General features: G+C 34.3%; 1 protein-coding gene across 2 annotated transcripts in view; it reads right to left on the bottom strand.

Moving 5' to 3' along the window:
* NCKAP1 (NCK associated protein 1) overlaps window positions 1-12,023 on the bottom strand; it is a 108,018-nt gene that overhangs the window by 35,103 nt on the left and 60,892 nt on the right. For both annotated transcript variants that reach the window (XM_027055203.2, XM_027055194.2), the window contains 3 exons: window positions 5,940-6,085; window positions 3,892-4,024; window positions 514-633 (listed from right to left, as the gene is read on the bottom strand). In XM_027055203.2, coding sequence (XP_026911004.1) covers window positions 514-633; window positions 3,892-4,024; window positions 5,940-6,085 — 399 coding nt within the window. The remainder of the gene's footprint in view (window positions 1-513; window positions 634-3,891; window positions 4,025-5,939; window positions 6,086-12,023) is intronic.

Here is a 12,023-nt window from a genome sequence, read left to right on the forward strand (position 1 = left end):
ACCTAGCTAGCTAAAGGAGCTCGCACAACTTGGTAGAAAACAGAAATAGATGAATCTTGTGTGAAGAAAACTTCACAGAGGTTCTATAAAGGCTACAGTTTAAAGGATAAGTAAAAACAAAGTAGGCAAGTAAAGAATGAGAATGTATTACTAGAAGGAAAAAGGTCTATGAAGAATAAACTGTGCGAAGACATGATGTATTCAGAATTTAATAAGAACTACTAGCTGGTAAAGCATCAAGTGCAGGGTGAAGTATACAGTCTGAGCTAGCAGGAAGGGACTTGAATACAAAGCTAAAAGTTGGATTTTAAACAGTAAGTAATCCTAAAGATGGGCTAATTTTTAAAAACCTAAAAATGGAGTTTTACAAGAAGAGGTAATGAGATTTACTAAGAGTTTAACACACACACACACACACACACACACACACACACACACACAAAAAACTAACAGCTTATTTTCTTGCCTTCATACACAAACATCCTGTCCTTACGGAAACACGTGAATTTTTACCTGGTCACTGAGAGTACACTGTTCTGTGCAAATATCAGTGATGAGATTTCGAGCTTGTTTGGCCATTTCATCCAAGAACATATTACATAAGGAAAGACTGCGATCTCCAATATGATGTCGCTGTCAAAGCAGAATAATAACAACAATAATAAGTTATAAGAAAGTGGTTTGAATTAAAATACTTTTTAAATAAACATGGAAAATAAAGTCTGTATAGTAAGGAGTGGGAGTAGGGAATGTTACAGATGGGGGGAGGGGACAACTAACCTACCATACTGTATTTACACAGTTGACATAAAGTAAGTATTTGGTGATTATACAACTACAATGAGTGGAGGGATCTTAGAGGACCAATATTTTCCTTAACACAAAAAATTTAATGTAATTTCCAAGTTTCACAAGGTCCTATGCATCCAGTTCTTAAATATTAAACTATCAAAGAAAGGATGTGAAAGAGATTTAGAGTAATATTTTCTAATCTTAAATGATATATATATACACACACACACATATATACATATCTCAACACAATGAATAACTTTGTAGTGTACCAACAGAAAAGAAAAGCTTAAGTATTTAATTAAAATTGTTAGAAATCAAGTCAGTAAAACAGAAATTCACAAGGCATTCAACTCTCTAAAATCAAACCCATCAACCCAGAAGAGGAAAAAAAAAAAACCTGTGCATTTTCTCAACACAAGAGGGGAAAAAAAGAACACTGTATTTACTTTTTAGGAGATTAGATATGTATATGTAAACATACACTCACTCAAATCCATCCATCTCTCTCTACAGGATTCTGTATCTTTTTAGTTTTGGTGGATGTCGCAATAATTTAATAGGGTTTTCTTGTCAACGGTAACTGGAATGTTGAGTATATAATGCTATAAAATTTTGCACTACACGTTTGTAGCACTTTACAAAGAGATAAATTTTTGAAAGTTTACCTTACAGATCTTCCACAATTACATAACGAATGTATAATTTACATATACTTCTATGCTAAAATAATGTAATATACAAGAATATAAAAATACTTAAACACATAACGTAACTGTTCCTAGCTCTCTCATGATACCTTAATGTATTTTATTCTAAATGCCCTTTAAAACTTTAACAGGAAGCCAAACTGAACGGTTTGCATCTCCAGGCCAGATCAAATTAAATGTTAGTTCACTTTACTTAAGGAAAGATTTCAAATTACAAACATTTAGGATTTCATTTAACCAAAATCTGACTTTTGAAAGATGAAACATACCCCTTGCTATCATTTACTCCTGAAAAAAGAACATTAAATTAGCACTGCTTCAAATTCACTAGCCTTAATTTAAAATACAAATCTGGTATCACTACTCTCTTCAAGTGGCTCAGAAATGCTGAGACTGGATGGAAAACAAAACAACTAAAGTCTCTTAACATGTCACAGTCTCTCCATGATCTGCTCTCACCCTACTGCTACAGTGCTGAGACAGATTTTAGGAGAACAATGTCAGAAGCAGAGAAACCACGTAAGGACACTGTAACAATAATCCAGGAAAAAAGATATGGCTTTGACAAAGACGAGAAGAAGTAGGCGTCTGGATATATATAAAGGTAGAGCCAAAAGCAGAAAAGGCTTTGAACGATGGCAATGGGGTAACATGTGGAGAATCAATAGTTCTATTCTGGACATGTTACATTTCAGATGGTCACAAATACCTAAACTGCAGCAGAATATACAGAAAATCTAGAACTAAAGGCAAAGGTCTGGGCTGGAGATAAAAATTTGGGAGGCATCAGCAATATGCTAAGTGAAATGAGCCCAACACAAAAAGACAAATACTACATGGTTCCACCTTTATAAACTACTTAGAATAGGTAAATTCTTAGAGACAGAAAGTAGACTAGAGGATACCAAGGGTTGAGGGATGAGAAATTACTACTTAATGACACCAAGTTTCTGCTTGGAGTGATAAAAGTTTTGCAAATAGGTAGTGGTGACGGTTGCACAACACAGTGAAAGTAATTAACGCCAATGAATTGCACATTTGAAAATAATTTAAATGGTACATGCTTATATTATAAAGTTAAATGTTTATTAAAAAAATATTTTTATCACAGTTTTTTAAAAGGCAAAAGAAAAAAAAAAGAATGGGTGTAGAGTCCAAATTGTTGAAGTTAAATTTAAATGCCTGGCTGAGAAATTTTTACTTTCTCTACATGCAATGGAGAACCACTGAGGATTTTTCAAGAAGGAAAGAAGTACTCTGGTGGCATTGTATCAGGTGATCTTAAAGGCAGAAATACTGAAGACAGGAAAACTATTTAGGAGTATATATGAAGAATATTGCAAATTTGAGCTACAACAGTGACAAAAGCAATGGAAAGTAGAAGACGGATTCAAATTCTTGTTTTATACCAGACAAATAAAACTAAGAGGACTTCATGGGTAATTTAATGGGAGGGATGATGGTGAGGAAAATTAATAATGTATTTTAGGTATAAAGCTTAAAGAAAGTATCTATTAAATCTAAAAACTCTATAAAACTATTAAATTTGGTGGTGTTGGTATCCCTGCAGGTAATAATCCTAAAAGGTGTCCCTACTGAATTTCCCTCAGGCTAACCTTTCTCAGAGTCAGTTTCCAATGCATTGCTGGAATACAATCTGCAACCTAATGCTTAGAGACATTAATAACGCTACTGCAATTTGTCGGTTTCTCTTCTCCAAGTTTTGTAGTTCTAAGTAAAGGGACTCAACACTAAGTTAAACTATGAAGAAATGGACCATTTAAGTTTAATATATATTCTTACCACATTTACAAAGTGACATTTCTTCTCTAAAGATTAGAAGAAATACTGAATACATTTTTGATAGATACTTGTTGTCAATAAACTATGGAGTAGTTCAATTTTTCAATAACTATGTGTGCCTGCATGAATGTCTTACAAATACTAGCAAATATTAATTTTGTGTACTACATCTATCATATTAACAAGTCAGTGAAATTCTTCTTTGACATGTTTATGTTTAGTCAGTAATGTGTACATTCAATTTTCAAGTCTTTTCAATAACAGTTTGACAGGAAAAGTAGGCATATAAAATCGATAGCTATATATAACTTTACAATAAATATTAATACCTGACCCACCATTTAATAAATGTAATTCCAAGTGACTTTATAACATGTTCTTAGAAATATGTACGTGTATTTATCCATCTATGCAAATAAACATTAACAGCTTTTTTAATCTATTCAAACATTCTTCTGATTTTGCAGAGATAAAGTAGGTAGGAAGCTAGATTAGGTAATTGTGACTTTGTGAAACCCAGCCAGCTACATATTTGTTCTAGTTTACTCTGCATGCCATACAAATCACAGTACTACTCTGAACTTACCTCTTCTGGACACAGTTCATGTGTGCAACTCATAAAATGAGTGCAAAGCAGTGGAAACGCAATTGAGTATCTTGACTGAGAGGGTAACTCCAAACACTGTTGAAACATCTTCTCAAAAGCACGACTATAAAAACTATACAAGGAAACAAAAATTAGATCACAATTTTTGTAGTTAAAAACTTTAATGATATAGTACTTTATTTAATTGGATTCAAGTAAGTGAAAGTTATCAACTGGTAACCTTTATTACCATAAGAGGAGTAGTTATTTTTCCAAAGAGTATCTTTCATACACCAACAATCATTACAGAGTAATAAAAATATTATTTGTAGAATATTAACAAATTTTAAAATAAACTCAAACAGAAAATAAACCATATCTATGACATATGAATACGACATTCAAATCTCACCTTGCCAAATTTTTATCCAAGCTAAGTCATTATCAATTGCAAGAAACACCATTATTTTATGTACGACTAGGAAAGAAAAACACTGTCAATTAAACAATGACACACCCATCAATTTTAAATTACTTCCAGATTTAGGAGATATTAAACATAAAAAATATGAGTCCGTAAAATATAGTGCATCTTGGAATAGTAAGACAACCAGAAGTAGTGAACATGTCTTTATTTTGGATGTAACAGACAAAATAAGAACGTGATAAGAAAAGATGCATAACAATTAATTAAATATGACTACAAATCACAAATTGTAAATACTACTCAAAGTACTTTTACTTCCAAGAAAAGGGAAAAGGACTTTTTAATTGCAGTAGCTTCTTTTACAATAGGAACTTTTCTGTAGTTCAAATATATGTAAACATAAAATGCTCCATTTTCTTTTCAAGCCCAACAATAGTACAGGGTTCCAAATAATCTTAAAATTTTTGCATATCTAACATATGATATATTGTGTTTCAGTGATATACTGTGTTTCTAGAGTTCCTTTAAGAGATCTCTCATGCCTTCCGTCTGGTGATTTCTATTTCTTCTGCAATACTGCTAATTAAAGCTATCCTAACAAACTGCCAAAATCAGTGTGGACTGAGTTATCTTCCAAAATAAAACCAATGAGAAGCTATTCATAATGACAGCTTTTCAATACATAGAAATGGCTATCACTATCCACTGAGATTATCTCAGCATTGTAGAAATAAAGGGACATAATACTGGGTTATTCCAATCAGCTTCCCTACAGGAAAAAAGGCCAAGAAGCAGATATAGAGTTGATACTGCACACCTTTGGTGCCAGAATACTTGAGTTTAAATCCTGATCCCACTGTTTATTAGTTTGATCATAATGAAGTCCCCTTATTCATTCAAGCATTTAATAAGTACTTACTATGTTAGACATTAAGAAAATAAAAACATGACCTTACTTCAAGAATCACATTTATGTGGGGAGAAAGGGGGAAAAAATGTAAACTGCTAAATTTAACTAAAGAGGCTACGATAGGAGCAAAGGAGAACAGAGAACAATGGAGGGAGTAGTAGTCACTACATCATCATTATATTAATATCTAATTTAATACAGCAGAGCGAAATTACTTGCTATTTATTTACTTCCCAACATTTGCTCTATTTGACCTTGATTCACAAGTTTTTTTTTCCTTAATCTAATGATGCAAAAGAGGGCCTTAAGGCAATCTGACGTGACAGTTTCTTACAACCTCAAAAAATATATAAAAATAAATTTACAACAGTAAGAGTTCCTCTTATAGAGAATAAAAAAAAAAAGACATAAAATCTCTACTTTGTAAACTTCCTTTTGTTAACAAGTTGTCAACTATTCCCTTTATAATCTCTTTTTTTAAAGATTTTATTTTTAAGTTATCTCTACACCTAACGTGGGGCTCAAATACACAACCTCAAGATCAAGATTCGCATGTTCCAACTGAGCCAGCCAGGCACCCCTATTCCCTTTATTCTTAAGAGTTTATTACTGAATAGTCTCAAGGACTACACTAATATAAAAACAATCAACAAAGATATATTTGGATACTAAAAATTTCAAATTCTGATTTGAAAAAAAATTACCACATACCAAAATATGGAGAGATCTGATGTTTCCACCAACATTTCCACCAAGGAATCTACCATTTTTGTATGAAAAATTATCGTATTCATCATCTTTCCAAGTTCTCTGTGATCTGCAAGGCTAAGTGAAGCCTTGGAAACACTAGTATATGCCTGTGAAAATACAGCAAAAAACAAAGTCGTTTAAGCATGGACCAATGATTTTAACCTTGACATTCTACAGGGGGGATAAAAACACTATTGAAAAATTTTTTAATGTTTATTTTGACACTATATTAATAACATCACCGTTTTAAAATTGTCAACAGTGACTCACACTTGAAATCCCTATTAAAAATTTCTTCAGATAAACTCAAATACTACTGCCAATAAAACAAAACCTAATATATGCGTCATTCATCTTGAACCCCAAAGGAACTGCAATTATAATATCAAAAGTATAAAACGGTGAATTGTCAAGTTAACCCTACCAAAAGGTATTTTCAGTCCAGCTTGAAAGAAAGCATACATGGGAAACATTCAGATGAAAATAAGTATGGTACATGTTGATTCACTGAGGTTTTAGACTATACTGAATCATTAAAAACCAGATAACACATTGTACTAATTGATGGATTCTAGAAAAAAACTGAAGATAGTAAAAATTAGTGTAGATTGGCTAATAAGGTGATATAACTTAACCAAATCCATCAGTATAGGTTTATAGGGAAAGAAACTCGACTATAAAGGTACCAAATCAAAGAACAAAATCCTGTCAGTGGATAGTGGGCATTCCAGAAAGGCATAGGACAAGAATAGAAGGGGTGTCTACAGAATAAACACTGTTCACTATGGCTACAGTTAAAATGAAAAGAGGAAAAAGAAAATGGTGTCAGAAGAGATTCAATCATATCTTGCAGACCCCTGTATACCATGTTAAAGAATTTAAACCTTTTGGTGAACCAAAGGTTCTGTGTGGTGGTCAATTACTATTTCAGAAAGATTGCTCTATGTAGTGGGGGAGTCGAGAGAAGAACTGGGGGAGAGGAGGACAGAAAAGGACCAGGAGAGGAGGCAGAGATCTATCAGGAGGCAGTGGTACAATAATCCAGACAGGATTATGATGCTCTGATCCACAATGGTGGCAATTTAAAAGAGTTAAGTCTGGGAAATGACTAGATGTGGGCAACAGAAAAATTATGAATGATGGCCAGGGTGCTTGCTTTGGGGAGATACTCCTTCAAGGATCTCATATGTACCTACACATGTTGGATATGCCAAGAATGAAAGACCCAGAGCACTCATTACTCAGGCCATTTCTCAAGACTGTATCTGCAGCTGCCAAATTTGAGGAATGGTAATATCTCCCTCTGAATCAAAGAGTAAGTATGCTTACTATTAATAAAATGTAGGGTTCATCAAACTCAGTGTTCCTTAACTGTAACACAAACATACTGTATACATAGTATTCATCTGTGTTCGTCTGGTCCCCCCAGCGTGGGTCATGAAAGCAAGTGAGAAAAATGATATATATTTGTTGATGCTCATGGTGCTTCCTGTGCAATGAATAGCTAAGTCCTTTGTCTCTGACCCAGGGGACCCATGTCTTCTGTCAGTTTCCATGAAACATTAAGAGACTAAATAATTCTTTTCCTTGTAAATCAGATAAAAATCAAATCTCAGCCCCTACAATGGCAAGGGGTCCATCAAGGATGGTTACCGTTCACTAAGAAAGCAGTTTTATATTTTGTCATTTTTGAATGGATAAAGAATAATAAGAGCAATATTCTGATGGCAAAGTATACTCAGATATTTATTATAAACTAAGTTTAAATGAAGTTTAATTACCTTTAATCAGCTTTAGAGTAAAAAGAGGAGCCACTGTTGTGGCCATGAGGTCACTAAAGACTTCCATTAATTGACACTCATTTAAAAATTCTGAACTAAAGCATCACTGTGAAAATAATTTCAGAGGAAATGGATGGTGACAAAATGATAATTTAAAAGACATTTGAAAAAAAAAATTTAAAAAAAAGACTCATTTGAAATACTTGCCAACAAGGGATACAGGAGTACTGATGCATAGGGGCACTTGTACCCCAATGTTTATAGCAGCACTCTCAACAATAGCCAAATTGTGGAAAGAGCCTAAATGTCCATCAACTGATGAATGGATAAAGAAACTGTGGTTTATATACACAATGGAGTACTACGTGGCAATGAGAAAGAATGAAATATGGCCCTTTGTAGCAACGTGGCTAGAACTGGAGAGTGTGACGCTAAGTGAAATAAGCCATACAGAGAAAGACAGATACCATATGTTTTCACTCTTATGTGGATCCTGAGAAACTTAACAGAAACCCATGGTGGGAGGGGAAGGAAAAAAAAAAAAAAGAGGTTAGAGTGGGAGAGAGCCAAAGCATAAGAGACTCTTAAGGACTGAGAACAAACTGAGGGTTGATGGGGGGGGGGGGTAGGAGGGAGAGGAGGGTCGGTGATGGGTATTGAAGAGGGCATCTTTTGGGATGAGCACTGGGTGTTGTATGGAACCAATTTGACAATAAATGTCATATATTAAAAAAAAATGAAATACTTGCCAACAACGAAAGGAGGTTATTAAAAAAAAAAGGCTTAAATAAAAGTGTAAGATATGAACAACCCAAGTAAATTTGAAGACAGAGGGAAGAAGACAAATGAGAAAATAACTGAAGATGCTTTAAGAGACTACTGAATACACAGGGGAACAAGATGCCTTAGGAAACAGGAAAAAAATGACAAAGAATACATGGAGAGAGAAAGTACTCTTCTTTAAAGATTAGAAAAAAAGAGAAATCAAAATGACCTGTAAGAGACCAATGACCTTAGAATCAAAATTGCATAGGACTCCAGTGAAGGCATAAAACTATAAAATTCTCCCAACTGCTTATCCTTCAGGCCCTGCTCTACTCAAGAATTACTGATATTGGGGCGCCTGGGTAGCTCAGTTGGTCAAGGTCTGACTTCGGCTCAGGTCATGATCTCGCAGCCCATGAGTTCGAGCCCCCGCACCTGCTTCAGATTCTGTGTCTCCCTCTCTCTGCCCTGCCCCCACTCATGCTCTGTCTCTCAAAAATAAACATTAAAAAAAAAAAAAAAAGAATTACTGATATCTACAGAATGCTACACCTCTCTCTGGTCATATGCTTATAGTTAACCCTTATCCTTCCACCTGATCATTGATCAGTCAGATCATTCAATCTCTTGTGAAGATCTGTTCCTTCTTGTAGTAATACTTAACACTAAGAAGTCTCTTTACTTGCCCTTTCCTCACTGGTTGCCCTTTTCCTGTGTAAACTATTGTCCTATTCAATTTCTACCCATCTTTCAATGTCTGGACAAAATGATGCTTTCTCTATAAAGTCATTACTACCAATTCCCACTTGGAAAAAGCTTTCTCCCTTTTAAGAAAACTGTACTTAATAATAATAATCATACCCTATCGGCGGCTTCTTTTAAGTTAATCTTTTAGATTTTCAACTGCTATTTAATTTTTCCGTATCTGTTATGCCTGTCTCCACAGCCAGATTAATAACATCATCAAAAGAGGATCTGTACTCCTCTACAGATTATATAATACTGCTCAATATTTTATCTCCTGTATCGTATGGTCGAGTATGAAGGAGTGGAACCTTTGCTGTTAACCTGTTCTTCATTGTCTATGCAAGACTTCTGGATTCTGGCCACTGCCTCCCAACTTGCACTTTTGCCCTCTTTCCATGGAGAAGCTTCGCTGGCTAAGTTGTATATACCAGTTTCCTTCCTTGGTATGCTCTGCCCTACCTACTGTCCCTAAAACTTAAGAGTTATACAGTAGAAAATGACTGCATGTCCTAGTCATGATTATGAGAAACACTATGGGCTGAATTGTGTCCACAAAATAGATATATTGAAGTCATAGTCCCCAGTACCTCAGAAGGTGACCTGATTTGGAAATAGGGTCTTCACAGAGATAATCAAGTTTTTAAAAATGAGGTCATTAGAGTGGGTCATAATCCAATATGACTGGTGTCCTTGTAGAAAGGAAAAATTTGGACCCAGAAATATGCACAGATTATATGAAAAGAGACAGAGCAAATGCCATTAGAGTGACTCATCTACAAGCCAAGAAACATCAAAGATTGCTAGCAAGTCACCAGAAGCTGGGGAAAAAGAATGAAACAGATTTTCCCTCACTGCTGTCAGAGTCAATCCAGCTAACACCTTAATTTTGGATTTCTAGCCTCCAAAACTATAAAACAATAAATTCCTGTTGTTTAAGCCACCCAACTTTGGGACTCCGTTACGGCAGCCCTAGCAAACTGATAAAATCAAGACTACAACGCGCGAAAGAATCAAACAGCAGGTGGTATTCTTTTTTTTTTTTTTTTTAATTTTCCTTAACGTTTATTTATTATTGTGAGACAGAGAGCATGAGCATGAGAGGGGCAGAGAGAGAGGGAGACACAGAATCCGAAGCAGGCTCCATGTTCTGAGCTGTCAGCACAGAGCCTGACACAGAGCTTGAACCCACAAACCATGAGATCATGACCTGAGCCGAAGTTGGACGCTTAACCAACTGAGTCACCCAGGTGCCCCAGCAGGTGATATTCTTATAATTATCTCATAAAAATTAAAAAAAAAAAAAAATCACACAGGGATGTATCAATTCTACATTCTTAATGCTTACAACAAATGCTTTATACTCTGCCATATGACCAAACCAAGCTAAATTCTCAAGTGAATCCTTCAGATGAGTAAGCTTAATAATCCTGAAAGTATTTAATAACGAGTACATTTGAAATGTACCTAAATCTCTTAAGATTTTCTGAACCCAAATGTTGGTTTAGGTACTCTCACAAACTGACAGCAAGAAACTTAATACTAAATAGTTCAATTTTTTGACAATGAGTGACTTTCAAAATTTTAAATGTGTATATCCTTTAGCAAAGCAATTTTCACTTCTATTTTTACCTCATATGCTCTACTTCTGTACTTTTCACAACTTTAATTAAAACAAAGAAATGTTAATCTCTAAACTTCATTTTTAATAGGAAGAAAACAACGTATTATATATGCACATTTAATATTTGCAATGGTGCTATTTCAAGTCTTCTTTCCGGATCTACCATTACCTAACTCTGCAATCTCAGGCAGGTTACTTAATACCTGTGGTCTCATTTATAAAATCATTTCTAAAAATATGTGATCATAGAACAAAGAACAAGAGCAAGAAAAGTGCCTATGTATTTTGAGGTTGAAAGGAAAGAACCTAAGAGCCAAAGTACCACAGGAAATAAAGAAGACTGCCAGAAAATTATGTCTTGGAGTCCTTCGCCAGACTGAGTTGATCTAAAAATTTCTTCCACAAACATATATTGCTTATATTTTCATTTTTTAATTAAATGAAAAATTAATCTGTGGTGCTGAACCATATGTATATATAGTATAATCCCATTTACTGTTTGAACACCTAAAAAGATATAAACCACTTATTAAAAGTTAGTATTTCTAGGGCATAACACTGGGAAAAGTACAAAGTTTCATTTTCTACTACTTTACCTCTGGGTTTTCTGACATTTTATAATGAGAACACATTAGTATTACTTTAAAATATACGTATTTTTAAGATATGCAGTTATTAAAAAAATTGAGCCACAGTTTCCACATAATTACTGGAAGTATTTAAGGGGCAATTAAATGCCATCATTAAATTTACAGTATATACAAAGATTTTAAGCTTGAGTTTTAAAGCCCTTAAAAACTATTTAAGTGAGTTATATATTAAATGAAAAGTTTTAAAGTCTAATACCTTTTATTTCTGCATTTCAGAAATACAGCTTTTGGCACTACATCAGGGGATGGTAAACTATGGCCTGTGAGCTGGCTGCTTGTTATTCTTTTCCAAAGAAGAAATCCAGATAGTTAACAAGCACATGAAGAGGTGCTGAAACCTCATTACTCATCAGGGAAATGCAAATAAAAACCACAATGAGATATCACCTCACACCTGTTAGAAAAGTTATTATCAAAAACACAAGAGGTAACAAGGCAAAAATGTGGAAAAAGCGGGAACCTGCATGCACTCTTGGTGAGA

The sequence above is a fragment of the Acinonyx jubatus genome, chromosome C1 (genome assembly GCF_027475565.1).
Source record: "Acinonyx jubatus isolate Ajub_Pintada_27869175 chromosome C1, VMU_Ajub_asm_v1.0, whole genome shotgun sequence".
NCBI classification, from domain to species: Eukaryota; Metazoa; Chordata; class Mammalia; order Carnivora; family Felidae; genus Acinonyx; species Acinonyx jubatus.